This window comes from Ranitomeya imitator, chromosome 1 (assembly GCF_032444005.1).
Source record: "Ranitomeya imitator isolate aRanImi1 chromosome 1, aRanImi1.pri, whole genome shotgun sequence".
Classification (NCBI taxonomy): Eukaryota; Metazoa; Chordata; class Amphibia; order Anura; family Dendrobatidae; genus Ranitomeya; species Ranitomeya imitator.
The window spans coordinates 1,128,523,473-1,128,550,559 of record NC_091282.1 but is presented as its reverse complement, the minus strand read 5'-3'; the positions used below and the strand labels follow the sequence as shown (position 1 = coordinate 1,128,550,559).

Below are 27,087 nucleotides of genomic sequence, written 5' to 3'. Positions count from 1 at the left end.
AGATTGAGAGCTTGGTTCAATTACATTCTTTAGAATTTTTTATTTTTTTTATTCGTTTATTAACATCAAAATAAACTGTTACATACACATTTGTATCCATTATTATTAAACATAATATAAAGTGCATATAATTTTTATGCATTGTTAAACATACAATACAATGCATATTTTTATTTATAACAAGTGTTATCTTGTAGCCCTACCCACCAACCCCCCCCCCCCCCCCCCCCGACCCCCATTTCCTCTTAATAGATCTTACGGTGGATACAGCTCCCGATGAGAGCATATAGGTATATAGAGAGGAGATAAGGCCTTGAGGACCCTGCGAGTTAAGAATTCCTATCAAGGGGAGAGAGGAGATAGCTCGGCCTGCGCTTGTATGTCTCATATGCGATTGAACGGCTGACCTTAGTTGTAGATATCGTAAAAATTGGGATCTCGGTATACCGTGTTTAGTTTGCAATTGCTCAAAAGACACAAAGATCCCCCCGCCATACAGATCACCTATTGAGGAGACACCATGCAAAATCCAAAAGTCAGTGGACGGGTGATTCAACAGAGCTGGAAAATAGCCATTTTTCCACATGGGGCATTTCCGCTATAATATCAATAATTCCAATAGTTTTTTTAATTTGCCTCCAGACTGATCGTGCCAGAAGAAGTAAGGGTAGTAAACGGGGGACAATAATTTTCTCCAGCTCCAGAAAGTTTAGCGGACCGTCAATTTGGGCCGAATGAAGCACGTGGCTTTCAGAATTAGGGAGACAATTATTGGGCATCCATTTATTGATTGCTCTAGCCTGACCAGCCAAGAAATATAGATGAAAATTCGTCATAGCCGCGCCAGCCCCCTGTTTTGGTCTCTGTAGCGTAGGTAACTTGAGTTTGGGCCTAGACCTCTCCCATATGAAAGTTGTGATTTGAGAGTTCAAGTTCGCAAAAAAGCATTTAGGTATTAGCACAGCACTGTGTTGAAGACAATAACTGAGCTTGGGGAGCAGTATCATTTTAATTAGATTGATACGACCAGCTACAGATAGTGGGAGTTTATGCCAAGCTGCAAATTTAGATTTGACCGATTCTAACAATGTGAATATATTAAGTTGTAAATCATATCTACTATATTGAGAAGTGTGGATGCCTAGATCCTTGAAACTGGGTACAATAGGGAGGGAGGAGAGAGTTACAAGATGGGGCATTGGGATATGTGAGAGGGGCATCAATGTGGATTTGTCCCAATTTATGTACAAGCCTGAGTATTTACTAAATTTATCTATAGTGGCAATTACCTGTGGCAATGTTTCCTCCGCCTTATCCATAAATATCACCATATCATCAGCGTATAGACCGATGGTGTCCACACGACCAGCTATGTCTATACCTCTAATGTCAAGAGAGGACCAGACCAGAGGACCATATCGCCAGTGCCTCTATCGCGAGGGCGAAGAGGTCCGGGGAAAAGGGACACCCCTGGGGGGTCCCTCTGTATAGTGAGAAGGGTTTACAAATGGAGCCATTTACAATTATACGGGCTCTAGACTTTATATATAGTAGACCTACCCATTTTAAGAATTTATCACCGAAACCATATTTTTGCAGACATGCTGATAGAAAGGGCCGCTCGAGGGAGTCAAAGGCTTTGGCCGCATCCAGCGATGCCAATGCCCAGGAGTTGTTTGGTACCAATGAGCTATATTGAACCACCGACTGGACTCGTCTAATATTAATAGAAGTATTTTTACCCGGTATAAAGCCCGTTTGGTCCGGATGTATAAGGTCTAATATAATCGAGTTTAGTCTAGTAGCTAAAATTGTAGTAAAAATTTTATAATCTACACTTACCAGTGATATGGGGTGGTAAGATCCACATTCCAAAGGGTCCTTCCCCTCCTACATAAGTATAATAATGTTTGCCTCGTAAAAGGTGTCAGGCATAGATCCTTCCTCCCACATCCCCCGAAACACTCTCAATAAAAGTGGTGCTAGTGTGCCACGATATTTCCTATGTAATTCAAAGGCAAACCCGTCTGGACCAGGAGCCTTCCCAAAGGTCATATCCGTTATGGCATACTCCATCTCCTCCAAGGTGAACTCCGCATCCATGAAGGCTCGCTGGGCTGAACTCAGTGTGGGAAATGTTACATCCGATAATAATTCAGGCTTTCCAGAATATCAAAGTCACACTTAGATGTATATAACGACTTGTAATAGTCGTGGAAACAGTGAAGTATTTCTTCAGTTGAGGATACCAGTGATCCGTCTGGTGTTTGAATCTGTAGTATAGTATTAGATATGTTATGTTGGCGTACCAAGAAGGACAGAAATTTGCTGGCTTGGTTCCCTAGTTCAAAATAGGATTGAAGAGTGAAAAATAATTTACATTTAGATTTAGTGTCTGTATGCTGAGACCTATAACCTCTGGGAAGTTAGCCACTCAATTCTATTACCATTAAGGTACCTTCACACTAAACGATATCACTAGCGATCCATGACGTTGCACAGTCCTGGCAATCGATATCGTTCAGTTTGACACGCAGCAGCGATCAGAATCCTGCTGTGATGTCGTTGGTCGGAACTAGAAGGCCAGAACTTTCTTTGGTCGCCGGCTCTCCCGCTGACATCGCTGAATCGGCGTGTGTGACACCGATTCAGCGATGTCTTCGCTGGTAACCAGGGTAAACATCGGGTTACTAAGCGCAGGGCCGCGCTTAGTAACCCGATGTTTACCCTGGTTACCATCCTAAAAGTAAAAAAAACAAACGCTTCATACTTACCTTCGGCTGTCTGTCCCCGGCGCTGTGCTTTCCTGCACTCACTGTGAGCACAGCAGCTGGAAAGCACAGCGGTGACGTCACCGCTCTGCTTTCCGGCCGCTGTGCTCACAGCCAGTACAGAGAAGCAGAGCGCCGGGGACAGACAGCGGAAGGTAAGTATGAAGCGTTTGTTTTTTTACTTTTAGGATGGTATCCAGGGTAAACATCGGGTTACTAAGCGCGGCCCTGCGCTTAGTAACCCGATGTTTACCCTGGTTACCGGCATCGTTTGTCGCTGGAGAGCTGTCTGTGTGACAGCTCTCCAGCGACCAAACAGCGACGCTGCAGCGATCCGGATCGTTGTCTGGATCGCTGCAGCGTCGTTTAGTGTGAAGGTACCTTTAGTTAAAGGGACTCTGTCACCTGAATTTGGCGGGACTGGTTTTGGGTCATATGGGCGGAGTTTTCGGGTGTTTGATTCACCCTTTCCTTACCCGCTGGCTGCATGCTGGCTGCAATATTGGATTGAAGTTCATTCTCTGTCCTCCATAGTACACGCCTGCACAAAGCAATCTTGCCTTGTGCAGCCATGTACTATGGAGGACAGAGAATGAACTTCAATCCAATATTGCAGCCAGCGGGTAAGGAAAGGGTGAATCAAACACCCGAAAACTCCGCCCATATGACCCAAAACCAGTCCCGCCAAATTCAGGTGACAGGTTCCCTTTAAGAGATTGTAGAAGATAAACATCCCCTTAGATACGCCTTAAGGGCATCCCAAAATAGGTTGGTGTTTTGGGGCTCTGGGTGGGACGAAATGAAGCAATTCAACTGGTCAACAGTCCTATCATTAGAGTCTATTAATTTCAGCCAGAATCGATTCAACTTCCAGACTATACCATTATTTGATTGTCCATATTTAAGTTTAAGGATGACCGGGCTGTGGTCAGATATTCCCCTACTACCATGTTCAATGCTATCCACCCACATTGCCATTCCCTCGGATCCAAATATATAGTCTATGCGAGAGAGAGAGCGTCTGGTAGATGAATGACAGGTATATCCTTTTATCTCAGGGTGGCGTATTCTCCACAGATCCAGCCATCCACTTCCCTCCATAAATAAAGCCAATTGGGATGGAGCCTGAGAGGGGGGTTCTCCAACTATCTCATCACCCAATCTGTCTATCAAGGCGGTTATCTATAACTAGATTAAAATCCCCCATACAAATGACATTTACGTCTGGGAAGTTTAGGGCAAAACCCATTGCCATCCGAAGAACTGATATATTAGCTGGAGGAGGGTTATAAACACATAGTATTACGTATTCACGAGAGTTAATGCATATACAAAAACGAAACGACCTTCAGAGTCCCTCCGGGCCTCCCTAACTTCCCATCTAACATCTCTATGAATTAGCAATGAAACCCCTTGAGTAGCTAGTGTGAAACGCGTGAATGGACCATTATACCCATGGTTTCTGTACACATCGGACCGTGTCTCTAGTCAAATGCGTCTCTACCAACGCCACAGCATGAGGATGATAGCGTTTGATCTGTGAAAATACCTTGATTTTTTTTTACGGGGAGATTTGATACTCCGCACATTCCAGGTCATACATACTATTTCAGATCGCATACTTAAACGACAAAATAGGTATGCATTAGTGTCCGGGCAGAGTCTAGGGTCATCACACAGAGGACAAGAGAGCTGTTGGTGGCGATTTCTACCTAAATAACAGATAGAACAAACAGAAGAAAAAACAGAGCAAAAACCAAACAATATAGGAGTGAAGTCCTGTGCTCCTATTACTAAGTGAAAACGGGGATACCCTCGGTAGGTTCAGCGTCCGGTATTGTTGCTGGGTTGGACGCCCACAGAGAGAGCTCCATTATACAGTTATCAGAAAAAGGAGAAAAAAAGAATTCTGGTAGTATCATGAATACATTACGATTTCTTTGCATTAAAAGCGCTGTGGGTCCAAAGCCATTCAGCCGCTTCCTCCGGATCAGTGAAAAATACAGAAGAACCCTCATGAACAATTCGTAGTCGAGCTGGATAAATCATGGAGTACATGACGTTTTGGTCTTTGAGTCGTTTCTTTATTTCCATAAACCGCGCCCGCTGTTTCTGAAGCTCCATAGAAAAATCCGGAAAGATCGAGAATGTGGCGTTATGAAATTTGATAGGGCTTTTCTGCCGTGCCAGTCATAGAATAGAGTCTCTATCCTTGCAGTTGAGAATACGCGCCAAAAAAGGTCTTGGCGGAGCTCCAGGAGGGAGAGGTCTTGTGGGAACCCTGTGGGCCCTTTCCACAGAGAATGTTGAGGAGAATTCATCTCCCCGAGAGGCCTTAAGCCAGCCCTCTAAAAATTGCTCAGGTTGCTGGCCCTTTGAGCGTGTCGGCAGACCAATAATTCAGATATTGTTCTGACGGAGTCTGTTCTCCAAATCATCTGCTTTTTGTTTCCAGGAGTTTATAGAGCCAGCTACCTTTTGTCAACTTATCCTCCATGGGCATGATTGTGTCTTCTATTTGTGACACTCTTGTTTCCACCTCTGTGACACGTCCTCTCACGGCTTGCATATCCTGCCTTAGATGGCCCACCTCAGTGTGCACATCCTCTATTTTTTCCAGTAAGAGATGATTTGGTTAAGGAGATAGCTTGCATTAATTGTTCAGATGCCTGTTTGAGGGTCAGTTCTTCTTGTTCACCCTCCTCATTACTATCAGAAGGGCGGCTTTTGCGTTGATCCTGTGAGGGATTGTTTCTAAGGGTTCGCACATCATCCGAGAGGTCATCTCTGGCATATCTTTTCAATTTGTCAGCAGCTCCTGATCCCTTGGAGTGCTGAATAGCTGACAGAAGTGAGAGGTAGCAAAATAACTTGTTATATTATGGAATAGTGCCAAGTTCCAGTCACAGAGATGGCAGGACTGGTATAAAGTATTTATATCATATTATGAGGCAGCACTAAATGGGTGAGGTGCTCAGAGTAATAAATGCAGCAGTTCCTAGTCTTCACTAGAGCTCCGTGCACCAGGGGGGGCCCACAGCACCTGGTGAGGCAACAGCAAGGAGGGGGGCCAAACCCTCCAAAGTAATAGCACCGGTAGGGTAAGTGTCTTCCTGACAGGGGAGCGCAGGGCCCAATTTTCCAGAGCACTCACCGCCCGTCCCCTTAATAGAGTTCACAATGCGTGCTCACCTCCTAGACAGTGCTGCAATTATGGTGATCAGCGTCGCGTCTCCTCCTATCAGAGTGCGCACTTATGTAGTGACCTCCGCCTCACATCGGCACCATCGTCCGAGTCCCTCCAGCGCACCAGAGCCCCGCCGCACTCACCCGCAGGTACTGGGGATTTCCCAAGGCTCGGGGGAGTCCCAGCGCCGGCAGAAAATGGCGCTGCTCTGTAGCTTGTTAGAGCGTTCGCTTGTAAAATGGCTGCCGCCTCAAATGGATCCCGCCGACCGTGTAGGCTCCCTCGGCTCCCAGCGTCTCTGGTCCTCACAGCGCTCCTTTATAGTGGCCGCACACCTTCCATGGTCCAAAAGGCCTCAGACCCGACGTAGCCCACACTTAGAAGGGGTCTTAAAGGGAAACTGTCACCCCGAAAATCGCGGGTGAGGTAAGCCCACTGGCATCAGGGGCTTATCTACAGCATTCTGTAATGCTGTAGATAAGCCCCCGATGTTACCTGAAAGAGGAGAAAGACATTAGATTATATACTCACCCAGGGGCGGTCCCGCTGCTGGTCCGGTCGGATGGGCGTCTCTGGTCTGCTGCGGCGCCTCCCATCTTCATTCTCCATGCGGAGACACCATCACGTGTTTCTCAAAGCAGGCAGTGAATAGCCAGGCCTTTCACCGGGAAGGAACAACCAAGGGAAGGGCAGCATCCAATAAAGGAAAACATCCAATAAAGGAAAACCACCTATGCCAAGCATGGTATCCATCCACAGACAGACGTTGAGAAACACGTGATGGTGTCTCCGCAGCTCCTCTACTTGCATTTGCATATTTGGGGGCAGTGTTCTGGATCACTGCGTTGAGAAACACGTGATGGTGTCTCCGCGGTGTTGGATGTTTTGGTCTCCACGAGGTCAATCATCCGTGCCTTTATAGACTTTCTACTAGGCACTGCTCCTGATAGCCAGTTTCCTACTCCACACTGATGAGGGGCAAAAACCCCGAAACAGCTGTCTGTGGATGGATACCATGCTTGGCATAGGTGGTTTTCCTTTATTGGATGCTGCCCTTCCCTTGGTTGTTCCTTCCCGGTGAAAGGCCTGGCTATTCACTGCCTGCGTTGAGAAACACGTGATGGTGTCTCCGCAGCTCCTCTACTTGCAGGTTCCCTTTAATGACAGGATAAAGTCAGGATATTAGGAGCTCTCCCCAGGGTACGTCCTCTCTCTCTTCAGCTACATAGCCATGCCCCCATTCTTTAGAAATTTTAATTGAGCCAAAATCTGTCTGTGCTTCGGCTGCCACCGGTGCTATTTTACTGAAGACCGCCGGGATATGAATCTACACAAGCACCCCCAACCGCAGCAAGGATGGCGTCGGCGAGAACTTTGAAACAGGTGGCGGACCCTGTCTTACAGACACCAGAGGCAGGTGGAGGGTCTTGGGCAGAAGCAGAAAACCCTCCACACAGTCACTCCCTTGTGCACCTTAAGCTTATTACACTAAAACTTCAAGTGTGGATTAAAGAACTTCCGCCATGCAGGTTTCTGGACTAACGTATCTATTTAATCTGTATCACAGCCATTTTGCCATGTCTTTACTTTAAAGGGAACCTGTCACCAGTTTTATCATATATCAACTAAAGCTATCATCTTATTCGGTGCCTGTGCTGAATTCCATGAATGCTTGTATAACTCCCTGACTTCCCCTGTATACCCACCAAAAACCTTTTGAAGTTCTCCCGTTCTGTAATCCTTTGTGAAGTTTGATGGGTTTGGCTTCTGGCCTCCATCCCTCCTCCTGGCTGATGCTCGCCGTCTTCCTTCTTTGATTGACATCTTACATATTGCCGGGTGAAATCTGGTGCCTGTGTAGAGAAACTGTGGCTTGCGCCTGTGCACTATGCTTTACCCTAGTCCAGGCAGAGATGAAAACATAAGTGCTCATTTGCCGGCTCATGAGCCGTGACATGTTTTGGGCGCATGCACACTTATGCTTTTGGCTCTGCCTGCAGTAGGGTAAGCACAATGTGGAAGACACAGGAGACGTCATCCACGTCAATCAAAGAAAGAGGACGGCGCGCAGCAGCCGGAGGAGGGATGGAGATGCTAGAAGCCATGCTTATCGGACCAGACCGAAAAGATTAACATACAGTATGGGAGAGCATCAAAAGGTTTTTGGCGAGTATACAGGGGGAGTCGGGGGGGGGGGGGGGTATAAGCATTTATGGAATGTGGCACAGGCGCTGAATAAATGTGATGTTTTAGTTGATAAATGACAAAACTGGTGGCAGGTAACTTAACATGTAAAATGTTGCCAACAGTAGGTTCAAAGCCACAACATCTGCGTTTTAATTATTTGTGAGTGGGGTCTTGGTCTCGTGCTGCCCCATGTAAGTCTTTGTCAATAAATATTCCATTTAAGGGGCTGTCCAGGATTCATTTTTATTTCAGTATGGTCTAACAGGCATATAAAATTGTTCACGAGGTCCAGTGCTGCCTCTCCGCCGCTACCCATCATCTATTTTGACAAGCTGCAGTGGTAAATTTACAACTACAGTGCACGATACCACTGCAGCCAATCACTGGCCTCAACAACTCATTCTGTTTATATCAACATCACCTCTGAGTCGAGTCTATAAGATTGAGGCATAAGGAAACCCATTTTAATGCATAGAGAGGATATTCCGCATCAGAACGTTTTGTACTTCTATCTGTAGACTAACTCACAAAAATCAATTGTCTTTTCTGTGATGCCAATGAGAAGGTAAAGCTAATCTTGTGCTTTTTGTGTTTTGCTGCAGTATCATTTCCACATATGCCTGGTTCTGGAGGCCCATGGTCCACAATGGTAGAGACTTCCAAACCATGGGACTACTATCCTCGAAGAGAGAAGGACAGAGATCGTGAAAGGGACAGGGACCGTGAGAGAGAGCGCGACCGGGACAGAGAACGTGAACGCCCGAGAGAGCGAGAGCGCGAAAGAGAGAGAGAGCGTGATCACAGTCCCAGCGTGGGAGCTTACAACAGGTGAGTAAAGCTTGTATTCCAGGAGGGAAAATGTGATTTGTTTTTCATGCACCTTAAATGGGGGTCTGTCAGACCACACTGACAGTATACACAATGTGGCCTTGTAGGAGGATACAACCCCTATAAAAAAAAAAAAAAAATCTCACATTTAGTGTTCTAACCACTGCCTCTGTTCTGCAGAAGCTGAAGTTTAAGGAAATATGCTAATTAGTGTGCTCTGTGCACTCTGGGTGTGGCCAAGAGGCTCGGTGTACTGCTCCACCCACTAGTTTTGCATATCCCCACTTCCCTTGCTGGTGACTGACAAACCTGGCTTACCTGAGCTTTCTTTCAAGGCAGTGCTTGCTTCAGGCACACCAGTGAGTTCTGCGAATCACCAGTAAGGGAGGCCAGTGCATACCATTGGGTGAAATGTGCACTGAGCCTCATGACCACACCAAGAGAACCCCAAGCGCCTTAAAGAAACCTTCCCATGAAGATTATTTTCTTTAGAAATCTGTGTATATACGAGTGTTTTACTGTGTAGTATTAGTGTGTTAATATGCTCACCTATCGCAGTCTTCTCTTTTGTCCAGCGCCGTTCTGCTCCTTTTCTCAGTGACATCACCAGTCTTCAGACTCTCTGAATTACTTTGTGTGAGACTGAATTCTCTTGCACCATGTACCCTATGGAGCCTGGTTCTGACGCTCCATAGACTTACATTGTAAAAGCCACTTCTGGGTTTCACAATGTGCTGTGTGTCCCAGAGAGTCAGCAGAGCAGTGACATCACTGAGAAACGGAGCAGAACTGTGCCAGATCCAGGAGAGCTTGTTGTGTCTAACAGCCGAGGCTGGAGATGAGCTCCGATCATTGCTGTTTAACCATTTAAATGCCATTGTAACCAGTATTGGCACCCACCACCTTCCATTTGGGTTTCTCCTGCAAAACAATTGAGGGGCACCCGTAGGGTTACCATGGAAGTCGGGGGACCTTCTGAAGGCCCCCCATCTCTGCAATCTTATACCTTTTTGGTGATCGTAAACCACTCCTGTGAAGATCAGCCTGTGGAGATTGAATGATCGCAGGTTCATTTAATACAGGTACTGCAAGGAGACTAATAAAGCAACAAAGAAATATGAAAAAATAACAATTTGAATTCTCCCCTTTCGAACTTTAAAAGTAGACCTGAAAACTAAACCATTCGGTTTCGCTGCATTCCTTAAAGTGCTTACTATTAACCTATAACATTAATCAGACCATATGATAAACACCATACAGAGAAAAAAAGAAAAATCAAAACCCAAAAATTGCTGTTTGTTCACTTCTCCCTAAAAAGTGATCAAAATGTTGTGTGTACACACAATGTAAATCATTAAAACAATCAATTCGCCATATGAAAAAAAAAAATCAAGCCCTCATATGGCCTCATTGACAGAAAACTGGAAACGTTACAAGTCTCTGAAAACACAAAAAAAACATTTTTCTCCTACGCCTCATTGGGGGACACAGGACCATGGGTGTTATGCTGCTGCCACTAGGAGGACACTAAGTAATACAGAAAGAATAGCTCCTCCCTTGCAGTATACACCTTCCTGTTGGCTCTCAATGAACCAGTTCTTGCTTAGTGTCTGTAGGAGGCGCTTGGGTCTGCTTTCAGACCCCACCGTTTTTATTTTTATTCTATTTTTTCCTTAACGGAGCGAATGGGGGCGACGGATCCTTTCTAGGTTCCGATTTCCGAACCATCAACAGGCAAGAACGCGGAGCGTCCCTCCCTGTACCCTTTCCTGCACCGTTGGATGCCAGCTCTGAGCTCACCTTACGGGCGACGGTTCCTTCGTGTTCCGATCTCCCCCCTCTATACCAGGCGACCACATGGAGTAGCCCTCCATTTACCTCTCCTGGAGCCAGATGCATAGCCGGACATAATGTTTATGGCGTCCGTGCAGCCCCCCACTGCATCACCACTGTTATAGCGGATGATGGAAGGCAGCAGAAGCTCTCCACCCCCTCCCTGACTATGGCGACGGCCCACTCTTCCTGATCTCGGCGGCCATCTTTGGACACCCACAGGGCTGATGCTGCAGCGCTGCTCCTGCGTTTTCAGTCACAGCTTCAGGGATTAGTGATTTCTGTGGACATATTGCGGACCTCCCCCATGGACACAGGACCTGGGAAAGCTGCAGAAACATAGCTTAACCCTTCCCCTGCTAGTAAGCGCTCTCCTCAAGGCTACACTGTCTCAATCAAAGCGTAACAAAAAGTCTGGGAAAACCCACACTGTGTTTTTTGCTGCTTGCACCTCTTGTAAGGTATCTCTTCCCTGGGGTCACAATACTGCGTTATGCTCCGCTTGTGAACCGGTGACTGGTCAGGAACCACCTGTTACGGACACCTAGTTCCCCTGAGTGGGCTACCTCCCTTACCCGGTCTATGGCATCCCTGGCCAAAGCGTTAGACTCGTTCCGAGACCCTTCCTCTAACCAGGGCACCTTTACGGATAATGCTTCCGATGATCAGAACCCCTTGCACTCTAGGGGTCGTACCTTAGCAAGGAGCTCTCGCTCTTCCAGGAAAAGGACTCATGCCTTGTCCCCAGCCCATCACCGGAAATGGGGTTCTGAGAGCTCCATTTCTCGCTCCCCCTCCCTTGGGGCTAGTAGAGAACCTGGCACAGAGGACGATTCTGACACGTCCCTAGATCAGGAATTTCAACACGATCAGGAGACTCTCGACTCTCTCATTAAGTCAATAAACAAGGCCCTGAAGCTAGATGAGGAACCTTTATCTAAAACGGTTCATGATGTGCCCTTTAAGAGGACCAAGCGGGCTCACAGAGTGTTCGCCAATCATCCCGAATTTAAGGAAATCAGTGAATCTCATAGGATCCGTCTAGATAAACGCTTCACATGGCAAAAGCCCATGGAGTCGAAATATCCCTTTGCGCCTGATCTAAGAAAAGATTGGTCACAGTCTCCTCTGGTAGATCCTCCAGTATCTCGCCTAGTTACTAAATCTATTTTATCCTCTTCGGAGGGCGCCTCAATTCAAAGACCCCACCGATCGTCAGATCGACAATATGGCTCGTTCAGCTTTTGAAGCCTCAGCAGCCGCCCTCTTTCCATCTTTTGGCGCTACGTGGGTGGCTAAGGCTATGATCCATTGGGCTGAGGTCTTGTCTTCAGCTGTTCTTGATACCAATCTTCCCCCCTGAGGTAGCAGACCTCGCTACTCAGGTAGCCAGAGCTGGGGATTTTCTAGTCACCGCGTCTCTGGATGCCACTGACTGCGCTTCTCAAGCAGCAGCAAACGCCATCACCATTCGGAGGTCCTTATGGCTCAGGGACAGGCATGCGGATTCTGCTTCCAAAAAGTCATTGACTTCTTTACCATATCAGAGCGGTCGCCTTTTTGGCGAAAAACTCGATCAATTAATTTCTGACGCCACTGGAGGGAAGAGTAAATTTCTCCCACAACAGAGACTCCTTCGGCCCTTTCGGAACCAGCAACAGCAGGCTCGGTCCCGATTTTTTTCCAACTCAAATTGGTCCTCTACTTCCACATCTTCCGGACCCGGCCGGGCACAACGTAGGGGTAGAGGTCCCCAGACCTCTTACAAACCTTCCCCTTCATGGAGAGGCAGGCATAGGCAGTCAGGATCCAGGGGGTCTAGCCCGAGCAGATCTACCACACAAGGACTCCCGGTGGTATCCAGAGGACACCCTCAAAGTAGGCGGCCGCCTCCTTTCCTTCACCGACGCGTGGCTCTCGGTCGTTCACAACGAATGGGTTCGGGACCTAGTGTCCTCCGGATACAAGATAGAATTCTTCTCTCTTCCACCAAATCGTTTTTTCCTGTCTTCTCCTCCCAGGGCAAAGGCATCAGAGTTCTTCCAAGCGATAAGCTCTCTAAAAGAAGACGGGGTTATTATCCCAGTCCCTCAAAGTGAAAGGTTTCAAGGTTTTTATTCAAACCTGTTCATTGTTCCAAAGAAGGACGGTACAGTACGACCCATACTGGACCTAAGACTGCTGAACAAGTCCGTCGGTTCCGATTGGAATCGCTTCGTTCTGTCATCGCCTCCATGGAAAAAGGCGAGTTCCTGGCATCTATAGACATCCAGAACGCGTACCTCCACATTCCAATTTTCCCCTCTCACCAGAGGTTCCTTCGCTTTGCAGTTCGCCACCGCTCCCAGGGTATTTACCAAGGTCATGGCGGCCGCCGTGGCCATCCTTCACACCCGAGGCGTGGTGGTGCTACCGTATCTAGACGATATCCTCATCAAAGGCCCCTCTTTCCGCGCCTGCAAGGAGGCTGTGAACATCACAATAATTCTCTTTCTCGCCTGGGTTGGAAGATAAACTTCATAAACTCTTCCCCAGTAGCGGCTCAGCGAATTTCCTTTCTAGGAATGATACTGGACTCGTCCCAGGGGTTGGTGCTCCTTCCCCCGGAAAAGATCTCAGCCTTACAGCGGGAAGCTCAGAAGCTCTCTCAACCTCGCACTCACTCTCTGCGCTTCAGTATGAGAGGCCTCGCCAGGATGGTAGCAGCCTTGGAGGCGGTTCCATTTGCCCAATTACACCTCCGTCCCTTACAGCATGCCCTCCTGGCTGTTTGGGACAGGAACCCGTTCTCCCTCGACCGTCGGTTCTTCCTTCCCCAGCAAGTCAGTCTCTCAGGTGGTGGACATTAAAGTCCTCCCTGAATCAAGGGAAGTCTTTTCTTCCAGTACATTGGCTAGTTGTGACAACAGATGCCAGTCTTCTAGGCTGGGGAGCGGTGTTCTTACATCACACTGCTCAGGGCCGCTGGTCACTTCAGGAATCACGCCTTCCGATCAACATATTAGAAATTCGGGCAATCGGGTTAGCTCTTCTCTAATTCCATCCCTTCCTGGCGGGTCGTCCCATCAGGATTCAGTCCGACAATGCCACTGCCGTGGCATACATCAACCGACAGGAGGGAACCCGCAGCATGGCAGCCATGAACGAGGTAGGCTACATTCTCCGTTGGGCCGGGGAAAACCGCTCAATGATTTCTGTGGTTCACATCCCGGGAGTGGACAACTGGGAGGCAGATTACCTCAGTCGTAAAGGCCTCGACTCCGTGGAGTGGTCTCCATCCGGAGATCTTCCACAAGATCTGCTGTCGTTGGGGAACTATGGACGTGGATCTGATGGCCTCACGGCTAAATTCCAAGGTTCCACGACCCAGCAGCCATTGGGCCAGATGCACTTGTACTCCCGTGGCATCATTTTCGGCTTCCATACATATTTCCCGGGAATGGTTTTCACTTCACAGTTGTGCCCTGTCAGGTTTAATAAGTGGATTTCTTGCCTTATGAATGGAGTTGGGACCATCAGTTGTGTTGTGCAGAAGTCTGGTGGATACACAGCTGATAGTCCTACTGAATAGACTGTTAGAATTTGTATTATGGCAAGAAAACAGCAGCTAAGTAAAGAAAAACGAGTGGCCATCGTTAATTTAAGAAATGAATGTCAGTCAGTCCAAAAATTGGGAAAACTTTGAAATTGTCCCCAAGTGCAGTGGCAAAAACCATCAAGCGCTACAAAGAAACTGGCTTACATGAGGACCGCCCCAGGAAAGGAAGACCAAGAGTCACCTCTGCTTCTGAGGATAAGTTTATCCGAGTCACCAGCCTCAGAAATCGCAGGTTAACAGCAGCTCAGATTTGAGACCAGGTCAATGCCATACAGAGTTCTAGCAGCAGACACATCTCTACAACAACTGTTAAGAGGAGACTTTGTGCAGCAGGCCTTCATGGTAAAATAGCTGCTAGAAAACCACTGCTAAGGACAGGCAGCAAGCAGAAGAGACTTGTTTGGGCTAAAGAACACAAGGAATGGACATTAGACCAGTGGAAATCTGTGCTTTGGTCTGATGAGTCCAAATTTGAGATCTTTGGTTCCAACCACCGTGTCTTTATGCGAAGACACGGTGGTGAAGAATGGAGGAGGAGTGATGGTGTGGGGGTGCTTTGCTGGTGACACTGTTGGGGATTTATTCAAAACTGAAGTCATACTCATCCAGCATGGCTACCACAGCATCTTGCAGAGGCATGCTATTCCATCCGGTTTGCGTTTAGTTGGACCATCATTTATTTTTCAACAGGACAATAACCCCAAACACCCCTCCAGACTGTGTAAGGGCTATTTGACCAAGAAGGAGAGTGATGAGGTGCTACGCCAGATGACCTGGCCTCCACCGTCACCAGACCTGAACCCAATCGAGATGGTTTGGGGCGAGCTGGATCGCAGAGTGAAGGCAAAAGGGCCAACAAGTGCTAAGCATCTCTGGGAACTCCTTCAAGATTGTTGGAAGACCATTCCCGGTGACTACCTCTTGAAGCTCATCAAGAAAATGCCAAGAGTGTGCAAAGCAGTCATCAAAGCAAAAGGTGGCTACTTTGAAGAACCTAGAATATAAGACATAATTTCAGTTGTTTCACACTTTTTTGTTAAGTATATTCTTCCACATGTGTTAATTCATAGTTTTGATGCCTTCAGTGTGAATGTACAATTTTCATAGTCATGAAAATAAAGCAAAATCTTTAAATGAGGTGTGTCCAAACTTTTGGTCTGTACTGTATATGTAGGTATCTGTTGTGCATCTACAGCTGTTACACGGTGCTCAGAATGCTCTTTATGGCTCCTAAGATGCTACATGACAGTATACATGGGGTCTGCTGTGTGAGGAGGTAATGGAGCAATGGTGGCATTCGGGCTGAGGGGGCTCACACAGTTGGTAACCCCTTAGGGGGATGTCATGGTGCACGTTGCATGTACTTTAGTATAAGTAGCCAGCCTTAAATTGGTTTTGCAAATTTTTCACCATTAAAAAAAAAAAAAACATCCCTGAGTATCCTCCACTTTATATGTAATTGTATTTTTTTCTAATGTTCTGTTTACATAAAGAGATACCAGAACAGCAGAGTAAGGGGTTATGGTAAGGAATAGATCCAAGGCCGACCTCCTGTCCTTTCTCTTTATGTAATAACTAAGCTGCCTCCTCCCTTGTTCTGGCTTTTGGAGGCGTTCACATGGCAGTCATTCCCCCGACCCTGCCAGCACATTGCACTAGGAGTCAGTGTTGCTTGGTGTTTATTCCGGCTGAGTATATCCCCTCCCCCTGCGCTGACCCCATAGTTTGCGGTGTCCGGTAAATACGGAGGGTATCTGCGCAGATTAGGCACCAGCGACTGGAACGTTCTTGTTTTTCTCCGTAGTCGCTGTGATCTGGTCCTGTAAATGGCGTGTGTCTTGTGTTACAAATTACAGGGGGAATGTTTTGGAGTTTCGGAGTCTTGTCCACATATGTTGAACAGACACCTTGATTCTGTTCCAAAACATAAAGGAGCATTTCTGTTTAACCCATTCAGGGCGCTGGCCTCTACTCCCTACCCCTAGATCTCAAGGAGTTAACCCTAACAGACTTAATAGCTTCCAGACAAAGCCAAGTCTCTCTGCTCCCGCCAGCTATGAAAACACTGAGGCTGCTAACGGGAGGCCTCCACTTTCTTTTTTTTCCTTCCCCCCCTTTTGCTGTGTTTAAATGGCTCCCTCTCCAACCACCGCCATATGTTCTTCCTGAGTGAACCAGCCTTTGCCATGATTAAAGACAGCCATGTGGCCAGGAGAACGTCATGTTGGTCTTACTCACGGTTAGGCTGTATGCTAGTTTCTTATAATGCATACATGCATTTTCCACATCAATGATTTTATTTCCAGTGCAGAATTAAGGTTCTGTAATGAAGGACAGCTGCCGCATGGTATTTTTAGTGTTGGGCGTATAGATGTGCTGGTTATGCCGCTTTCATTTGCAGTGGCTTTTGGGTTAAAGTTGAGAAATCCAACATATACCTCTTACAGATACCATGGTAAAGGCTCTCATGGCATTCATCGCCCATAGACTGTTTATAAATATTTTCACATATAATATACGTTCATATACACAGACCCTTTAAAGGGCCATGCTACGTGATCCTAGCTATAACGCCAAGCCGTGCCCTTCTCTAAAGGGAAAGGCCTCTATTTTCATTCAGCTGTTTTAGGATTCTTCACCCTTGTCCATGCAATGTAGGAGACTGGTTGGCTGGGTGGGAGGCCTTCAGAAGAAGTTCTTAAGAATGGACTGTCATGGGCGCATGACTAGTCTCGTCTCTCCCCATGACTCCTGATCACCTTTTCAAACGTAGCATATCCGAGAAAAATATACTTGGCTGCTATCGTGTTGCCTGTAGAATCAAGTGACCGGTTACATTGAAGGTGGCCACCAAGAGGCGGTTTACATGCCCATGTCCCAGAGACCATTGCATGGTTTGTCTCCATCAGGCTAATCGGGGTCTGTGATACATTTGACGTATGCAGTAATGTACTTGGCACATGCAGCAACCGTACACTGCAAATGTGAAGCTACCATAGGGGATTTTCATGTGTAGCCTTTTTTTTATTAGCTTTTTTCCTGCATTAAAAAGGCTGGCTAATGACAGAAAACTGCGTTGAAAATTAGACACATTTTAGGTGTATTTTTTTTATGCTTTTCTCTTTGATCTAAGTGCGGGAAAACTACAGTAAGAATGCGGAAACAATTGACTTGCTACATTTAAAAAATACATAAATAATGCTCAAGTCAAAAAATGCGTGGGGTTAAAAAACACCATGTGAATGAGAAATCTTACTCTTTTTTTTTTTTTTTTCCCCCCAGTTACAAAAAAATTATTAAAAACTCTGCACAAGCCCTTGCTGTTTCAGATGCTCATCCATTTATAGTCCATGGTTCTATTCTGCATTTGCCTGGTGCTTTTTTCTTTTTATATGAACACTCGATTAGCTGAGCTTAAAGGGACATCTATTGCTCAGGTGTCCGCCCTGAAAAAGAGGGGTATGAGAATAAATGCCGAGGACTTCTACAAAAATGTGATTTGAGTGAGTTTCATGATCACTTGATGTGTTGAGCATAACTTTTCTGCTGTCAGACGCAGAGCGCTTGTTAAACACCATGTTGTGGTGCTGCGCGCTCCGCAGACGTGGCTAACCCGAACATGTGGCCTGTGCCAAAGCCTTTGGATGTAGCCAGACAGCATGACGTAGTCATATCGAGAGCCAGATCTGCAGGAGTCACTGTACAGCAGGAATTTCACTCTCCATCTCCCAGTCTTTATGGCTGTGAAGTGTATCTTCCCTGTCGGCAGTGATGCAGTTTCCAGGATGTGACATCTTAGGAAGGCTCGGCACACAATGTTCATCGTTGGCTGTCTGCAGAGTCTGGTCAGTATGGACAAAGAAAGCCCGGAGGTTTCATGCCCAATTACCCTCGTCATAGCCGATGAGGAGGCGTCCCTTCATTTTATCATTACTCCAGCACTACACTTCCATCATTTGTAGTTGTCTGGAGAACCGTGAGTCTTATTTTCACATATAGTGTTAAACTTGGCTAAGTTGAAGTTTTGCCTGGAGTTTAGGTGCTGTACCCCCTCCCTTATGCTTCATCATAGGCAGCTGCCTGGTTTCCCCCTGTACGCCCTATTAAATGGTGGTCTTCATACAACCCATGATGACCGTGTATGGAGAAGCCTCGTTTATAGCATACATACCGCACGGTGGCTCACTTGCCGCCATCGTTGCTCTTCCGTCCTCTACAGATCCGTCCACGAGCAGCATGTGCATGGCACTTTGTATGTTGTAGTGTTTGTATCTTCCTCCTTTTTCCCATGCTCCAGGATGGGGAATATAGCTATTGCGCCCAATATTAGTGTTTTTTTTCTCTAGGAGTCATATTTGTTAAAATTAACCACAGTAAACGCAGTCGTGGTGATTTCTGTCCTTGAATTAGCTGAACAGAAAGTTACGATCGATGATCTTGTCAGCATCTTCAAGCTATGAAATATCCCAATTTTATTATTTTGTGCCATTAATTCACAGGTGACAACCAATATGGCTGCACTTTGTACCAAGCAGGTCAAAACCTCTAGGTAAATGGGACTATACACAGGTGGTGGATACTTGCCCAACACCCTGGCATATCTGACCATGTAAGGCAGGATGTTTCAGTTTGTAATTTATTAATTCTTATTTTTCCAGTAAGATCTAGAGCAATTATCTCTTCCTGAACTCTTTTCGCACAGTTTAAGACTCTTTATCTATAATGATAGGAACATCAGTACATCAAGAGAAGCAAACTACCCTCGCAGACCACATCTGGTCCTTATCTCTTGTGATACCATCTTGCTGTATGTCTCATTAGTCAATGTGATCCATATTAAAACCATTCAGTCCCATGTTTGCAAGGGAACAGAACATTTTGAGGGTGTCCCTTTTCAGAAAGCTTTCCCATAGGCTACAGTTTCTATAAAGAAAAAAAGTATTATTTACCGTCCCCGGGTCTAGCACCAACTCTCCGACACTGCCTGGTTTCTGTTAGCAGACAATCAATGAGTTCAGCAGCTAGTGTGGTCTACACCGGCAGTATTTCTGACCTCACTGATTGGCTGCAGTTTGGGAACGGGGGAGCAGAAGTAATTTGCGTCATTATGGTTGAGGGGAAAATGGTGAAAAATAAAGCCCCCTACACATGTTAGCTAGCTGTCGGCTGACTGATCGCTCTGCCTCCCATACAGAGGAGCATCTTGCTGTGTTCTGTACAAGGGCTGCTAGCACGTTTCTCTGGCAGCGGCGTATCTCAGAACAAAACGATCAGCTGCCGAAATTTAGCAGGCCGTACTCCTCCCTCCTGACATCTCCTGGATTCCCCCATACATATTATATATCAGCCGATACTGCCAACTTTTAATGTTTTGGGTCCTTAACCAATTTCCTCTGGACCATCAAGTTGTGCATAATTTTCATTAAGTCCAAACAAAAATTGGAATTTCTTTGATCTTGAGTGACTGTATTTGTCTTTACAATTTTTACAGTGAAGAAGAGCGATACAGGTACAAAGAGTACAGTGAGCGAACTGAGAGAACCGAGAGGACCGAGAGGAACTATGAGCGCCACAGGGAGAGAATTAGCAGAGAGAAGGAGGAGCGACACAGAGAGAGGAGGCATCGGGAAAAGGAAGAGTCCTCACGCCATAAATCATCAAGAAGGTAATATCAATTTAATTTTCTAGAACTATAAAACGCTCATCAAGGACAAGATGAATTATTTTCTTGCCCAAGGCAAGTTTTGAACGATTTAGTTAAATGCAACATGGTGGAATTTCTATACTTTCTAAGACAGTCTGAGTGGATGACGTTGAGGCAGGATTTAAAAAACAACCTCGAGTCATTTATTGGCATTAAAGGGGTTGTCTGGTGCTGCTCACTTCCATATCATTAGAATAGGACACATGCGCGCTTCCTGGCAGGTATGTCTATATGTTATGTCAACAGTGTCGCTCCACTCCTGACAACCACCTTTAAAAACATTGTGAGTTTAGCTTTTTAAAGGGAATCTGTCAGTAAGATAAACCCTCCTAAGCCATCTGTATGGGCTGGTAGGCCATAGGAAGCAACTGAGAATCTGCCTCGAGCTTATTTTAAATGAATAATGTTACCAGTGTGATTGGCACTTTGCTCTTCTGATATCACTGCACAGCTGTGTGTGATTATAACTAACACAGTACAACAGAACTGAACTCACTTTCATTACAAACACATTTGCAGCAGTTGTCCTCTCATAGTGCTTCAGCGTCCATCTTACACAGCCGGTGTGGGGGAAGTGCAATACAGCAGCACTGACTGTACTGTGTTAGTTATAATCAGACCTAGGCAACCCAGCTCTGCAGCAGAGCTGCCAGCACTATGGCAGGCAACCCAGCTCTGCAGCAGAGCTGCCAGCACTATGGCAGGCAACCCAGCTCTGCAGCAGAGCTGCCAGCACTATGGCAGGCAACCCAGCTCTGCTAAACCGTGTTGGGTATAATCACACACAGCTCGGCAGTGAGATCAGGAGAGCAGATGGTCAGTTGATTACACGTCTCACACTGGTAACGCCTCCTTTCATTTTAAATAATTTCTGGAAGCAGATTCTCAGGGACATTTATGTCCGGTCATCTCATTAACATAAAAAAATGGATTTCTTTGGAACAAGATATCAGTTTGCAGATCTCAAGGTATCATTTTACTCAGCTTTCTATGCCCATGCCAATATAGATGGCTTAAAAGGCTGGTGCTACAGAGAAATTCCCTTTTAAAGTTTTTTTTTTTTTTTTTTTTCTTAAGCAAATTTTTTTTTTTGACAATTTTTTTTTTTTAAATCCTAATTACCCTATATACTCGAGTATAAGCCGACCCCCCTAATTTTGCCACAAAAAACTGTGAAAACTTAATGACTCGAGTATAAGCTTAGGGTGGAAAATGCAGCAGTTACCGGTAAATGTCAAAAATAAAAAGATACTGTGATGAGGGAACAGCCGCCATCTTTGGACGGGCATACTAAAACAGATTGGCGTGACTCCATTTTGTCTCCTGGTCACAGGAGGGCTCCTGGCCCCCACCTTTCTCTCCCTGAATAAAGTTCCTATTAGTATGCTAACGGGCTGAGCTCAATGTAAACTGTAGACGGTATTTCAAAGCTGTGAGGAAACCACGCCAGCAGGGGGCTTGGAAATGCTTGGGGACTTAATTAAAACACGCATGCCAAGTGGCCACTGGATACACATCTATTATGGCAGCCCAGCCGAACCGTCTCCAACATGGAATTGTGAATTATGGACGCATCGTCCGAGGTACAGGCTCATAAAAAATATTCTCCTTGCCCTAAAGAAATTGTGCATCCAACAGTGTGACTCCCGTGACGGTGGAAGGTCTGAAACCCGAGATATAGGGATCAGCCTCCCACAGGGACCGAATGGGTCCAGGTTTGATCCCAGTACGACCGGCAGAACAAACCACAGGCGCTGGTACTGCCCGTGTGCTGATCCGATCATCCTGAGAGAAGTTATCCCATTTATTAGATATGGGAATAAATCTTGCAGGGAGGCAGAGGGGGTGGAGATTGCTAAGCCCACCCAGCTGCAGGCAGGGGGGCTCAGCCAGGTATAAGAAGAAGCTGAGGTCACTGGGAGGGTCTCACTCCACAGAAGAAGACTATGATGATTTCTTAAGGAACAGGGTATGCCAGCCAGAGGGGGGAGCAAGCACATGCTTTCTGGGGGCTGCCCGGCAACTAAGTTTTGGACCTGCGGAATGCTATGCCCCCCCGGCTTCCACAAGCGACCTTCAACCTGGTAAATTGACCTCCAGCTCTATACCTTTAAGCCTTGTATTATTGTTGTTATATTGTACTCTGACTGTAACTCTTGATATATTGTGATTGTATATTTCTTGTAATTACCTAGTGCGCCCTTAAGGCAATTAAATCATAAATTAATTTTGGGCTGATCCTTTTACTCTGATTGCGAATCTTAGAATACCCAGTGTGGGTAACAGGGCAGTCTCCCCGGCGGCCATTTGCTCTAGGTGCAGTTCCTTTACTGACCTGAGAGACAAAGGGGGCGCCGGAGAGCTGGGCCTGTGTAGTGACGTCACGGATTGGGGACGTGGTAGGTAGGGGTAATCCTTCACAGATACCAATAAAAGTAAAATTAATTGAGACATCAGTAGTTTAAGTGTTTTTGAATATCCATATTGAATAATGCTCCATAGTATTTATGATGGGCCCGATAAGATGCCCCATATAATGCTCCATATAGTTTATGATGTGCTCCATAAGATGCTCCATATTTAAATATGCCCCATATAATGCTGCACAAATGTTGATTATGACCCCATAAGATGCTCCATAGACACATATGCCCCGTATAATGCGCCACAAATGTGGATTATGGCCCCATAAGATGCTCCATAGAGATAAGTGCCCGCTATAATGCTGCACATGGCCCCATAAGATGCTCCATACAGATATTTGCCCCATATAATGCTGCACATGGCCCCATAGGATGCTCCATACAGATAATTGCCCCATATAATGCTGCATATGGCCCCATAAGATGCTCCATACAGACATTTGCCCCATATTCTGTTGCTGCGATTAAAAAAAAAAATTACATACTCACCTCTCAGGCCCCCGGCACTTGCTATATTCACCTGCTCCCTGTTCCACCGTCGGCGCTGCTGTGTCTTCCCATCCTCTGCACTGACTGTTCAGGCAGAAGACGCTGCACACTAATCACGTCACTGCACCCTGTGACCTAAGCGTCACTGCAGAGGACTGAGAAGACGCAGCGGCGCCAACAGTGGAATGGGGAGCAGGTGAATATCGCGCACTGTGTTACACTCACCTGCTCTTGGCGCGGTTCCTTCTTCCCTGCCAGCTTCTTCCTGTAGTGAGCGGTCACATGGTACCGCTCATTACAGTAATGAATATGCGGCTCCACCCCTATGGGAGTGGAGTCGGGTCCATATTCATTACTGTAATGAGCGGTACCATGTGACCACTCACTACAGGAAGAAGCGGCTGGCGCTGGTGAACCATGGATGTGCAGGGACCGCGCCAGGAGCAGGTGAGTATTATTACACAGCTCCGCTGTGTGCTGAAAATCTCGGCTTATACTCGAGTATATACGGTATGTAACTAATTTTCAGCATTGAAAACGCACTTGCATTCTTTAAAATGGTTGACAACCCCCCAAACAAATTGTCGGGATGAATGTTAGCTGTACTAGTGTGGTTTCAGCGGACCCTGGTATTCATTATGTGTTGAGCCCAGTTTCTCATCACTAGTTTCACGTCCAGCAGCTCACTCACATTGGTTTGCCTTTTTGTTCTAGTAAGTAGATTTGTTTGATTGTTTGCAAATTAGAAGAACACTTCAATTTCTCCTTATTTTTTTTTTTGTGCGGCCCGGTGCACAGGATACTCAGTAATGTCTCAGCGGGCAGTTATGTCTCTTTACAGTAAGTTTATTCCACCTGGTGTTTATGCGCAGAATGGTTTCAGTATGTTCCCAGTCAGCTTTTGATTAATGGCTTTGGTTCTTTCTAAAAGTTCTTGCTGGTTCAATAAACATTAAAAATTGTACATTTATAAGTTGCTACATGATTTGTTCCTTACAAAATTCCATTTTCTGTGATGGTTCCTGTTTGGTTGCTTGATAAAATGATTGAAATCAGTAAAAAAAATGTTCTTTTTTATTTTATACTGGTTTTCTTAGTCATTTTTGCTTTCTCATCCATTCTAGATAAAAACATATAAAGCACAAGGCTTAATTTTCAAACCTTTACATTTTTAGTTAATTACATGGATGTGATTTTCCACACTTTGTATTCTACTAGTTGTGTATTCATAGAAAGCAGACTTTTCCAAAAATGTCTGCCACTGTACTATTCATGAGTGGGGCTTGCCAATATCCATGAACATGTACGTAGCTGATTTCTTGCTTGCAGAAACCTGTCGAATGTGATAATACCCTAAATGTGGCAGAACATATTCTCACATGACAGATGACCGATGCACCCAACCTTTACAGGAACGTACAAGCAGTCCGATCTGTGGACAGCATGGTATAGAGAAGAAGCCGAGCAGAGTTAGTTTTCTGGAAAATGTTAATATAACGGCTCATTTTGATGCTGGTGACTTTTCTTGTACACAAAAAAAAAAAGTCCGTGTTTCACTAGTATTTTTGATCAGAGTTCGTGTTGGGTTTACCATAAGTTTCATCAGGTTTTCTGGGATGAAATAAGACTGAGGTTTCTAAAGCATATTTTGGATACACAGATGGCATCCGGGTGCTGTTCAGTTTTTCTGTTGTGTTTTTCTTTACAGACCCAAAACTCTGATCAGTGTCCGGCAAGTCTCTGTGCTTTCGTGATGACCACTTGGTCCTAGGAAAAAAAATCTGAACTGCCCCATAGACTAAAAAACAAACCACAGAATGCGCACTAATATAATTTATTCATTGACATCCCTGCTGTTTGCTTGCATATTATAAGTCCAGTGGGCGGTACTAATTTGTGATTGACAGCTACCTCGGCATAGGACCGCTTTATGGACTTGTATATGTACAAAGAGAAGGGATTTAAATGAATGAAATGCAAGTTTTAGTGAAACTTTTCCCAAAGATGTGTATCAGTCTAATCCACTCCATTGCTATATAACAATGCGCCCACAGATCAGATACCATTTTCAACATGAGAGGTTCCCTGAAATGACTAAGGGGGGCCAAAGGCATCTCTTATCCCAAAAGACAGCAATATTAAGGGCAGTGGCCTGGGCAGCTAAAGAGATCTGTTACAAGCTTCTAGCAATGCTGGATTCACAGTCGCACTGCTCAATACAGCTGCATAATGCCCTCAATGCTCCTACTTCTAAAAAAAATGTGCTACACAGATGTGAGAATGAATCCCTCACGTGTGTGTGTTGTATGTGGGAGACATCATGGCAGCTAATCTCTACCTGCTAGATTAGAAGCCATTGAAAATTGGAGAGGTAAAAAGCAGGATACACGTCATATTATTTCCAGAATGGCGCTTTTCCTCGTGTACGCTTATATTGCAGCCTATTGTGAAGTCACCAAAAATGACAAGTGCGCTTTCAGCTTGTTGTGCAGGTAACTACTGAGCCATGAAGCTTCTAACCACCGTGTACCTGTGTGCTTTTTTCCTAGCAGCAGCAGGCGCCGCCATGACAGTGAAGAAGGTGACAGTCATAGAAGACACAAACACAAAAAATCCAAACGGAGCAAAGAAGGTAAAGACACGGGGGGCGAACCTGCCCCAGAGCCAGAGAGCGTTGTGACAACTGCTGACTAAACCTGCGAAACGCACAGCCAGTGCAGAAACTACTATTCATTTTACCAGATTCACGGGACAGGATGCCGTTGTTAGAAATACAAGTATTTTCTACAGGGTATTAAAAATCTTAACATTTGTTTGTTGGCATGATGTTTATTCACAATGTTTTTTTTTTTTTTTTTGTATTTTTCTGGTTTCTGGGGAAAATAAATTGATTTTTTTTCATGTTTTGTCGATTATTAGTTATGTGATTGTGTGTGTGTCTGCACTGATTAGCCACAACATCAAAACCATTGACGAGAAAGTGAATAGTATTGGATATCTTGTGACAATCTCACAGGCAGCCATTGAGCAGTCAGTTCTCATAGTTAATGTATTTCACAGCAGCAAGATATGAGCTACCATGACATACAACTGGGTCACCATATCTCCTGGTCTTGTGGGGTGTCGCCGGTACCAAAAGTGCTTCAGAGAATGACAACTGGTAATCCTGCGATGGCGTCATGGACGCCGTAAGGCCGGGTTCACACTGCATTCCCCTAGTCCGTTAGACGGACTACATTACACCGCGGCATAATGCGGTGTAACGTAGTCCGCTAGCGCCGCCATTGACTCCAATGTCAGACGCATCGCATCTGCTAGCTCTATCTGTGCTAGCGTGTTGCCAAAGTCGGCATTTGCGTTCAGCAGCCCGTTTAACGTATGTGTTGAACGGGCTGCTATAACGCAGTGTGAACCCGGCCTAAGACAGGCATGTCATCTATAATATGAAGAAATTATAAGGCCCTTGGCACTCTGAAATGTGCAGCAGAATTTAGTTTTTTTTTCTCCAGCTCAGTGCTGCTGTTTGCTTGTAATGACGCTATTAGCACCAGGAGCTCATCATTGCTATGACTATCTGGTTGCATACCTCCTAGTCTGACACTCCCCCTCTTGTGATGAGCAGCTCACTATCTATAGACATTGTATATACAGAGCCTGGTGTGGGCAGGGAGCAAAATGCTAAATCTAAAAACTCTGTGTGAGAAAGGCTGCACTAAGTGATACATCATTGGATTCAGGGTCTGTTTGCCCTCATCAGGCTGCTCTCAGACCAGTTTGCAAAACCTGCTGACAGATTTCTTTTAATTACTGCTGGGGCTGTGATTGCGCTCCACACTGAACCCCAGAAAGGTGCTTTGCAGAGCTCTGTCTGAATGAGCATATGCACCTATGCCCCATTCTTTACTTTTGCATCCTCGGCAGTCTCTTGGAGAATGATTGCAAGCTCAACCTCCACCCCATTCACATGGGGCTCATCTCTCAGGGTAGTAAAGCTGAATGACTATTCGTTTTGTCTTTTTTTTTTCTGCAGACAAAACAAATTTTCCATCTGTGCCATTACCGTAATG

General features: G+C 45.8%; 1 protein-coding gene across 4 annotated transcripts in view; it reads left to right on the top strand.

Moving 5' to 3' along the window:
- Nucleotides 1–25,921, top strand: part of FIP1L1 (factor interacting with PAPOLA and CPSF1) — a 76,049-nt gene extending 50,128 nt beyond the window's left edge. For 2 of the 4 annotated variants that reach the window (XM_069744478.1, XM_069744476.1), the window contains 3 exons: nucleotides 8,748–8,973; nucleotides 19,896–20,069; nucleotides 25,573–25,921. In XM_069744478.1, coding sequence (XP_069600579.1) covers nucleotides 8,748–8,973; nucleotides 19,896–20,069; nucleotides 25,573–25,714 — 542 coding nt within the window. In that variant the 3' untranslated portion in view covers nucleotides 25,715–25,921. Of the gene's footprint in view, nucleotides 1–8,747; nucleotides 8,974–19,895; nucleotides 20,070–25,569 lie in introns of all 4 variants that reach the window. The other 2 variants (XM_069744477.1, XM_069744475.1) reach the window with 1 other exon arrangement.
- The last annotated feature ends 1,166 nt before the right edge of the window (nucleotides 25,922–27,087 follow it).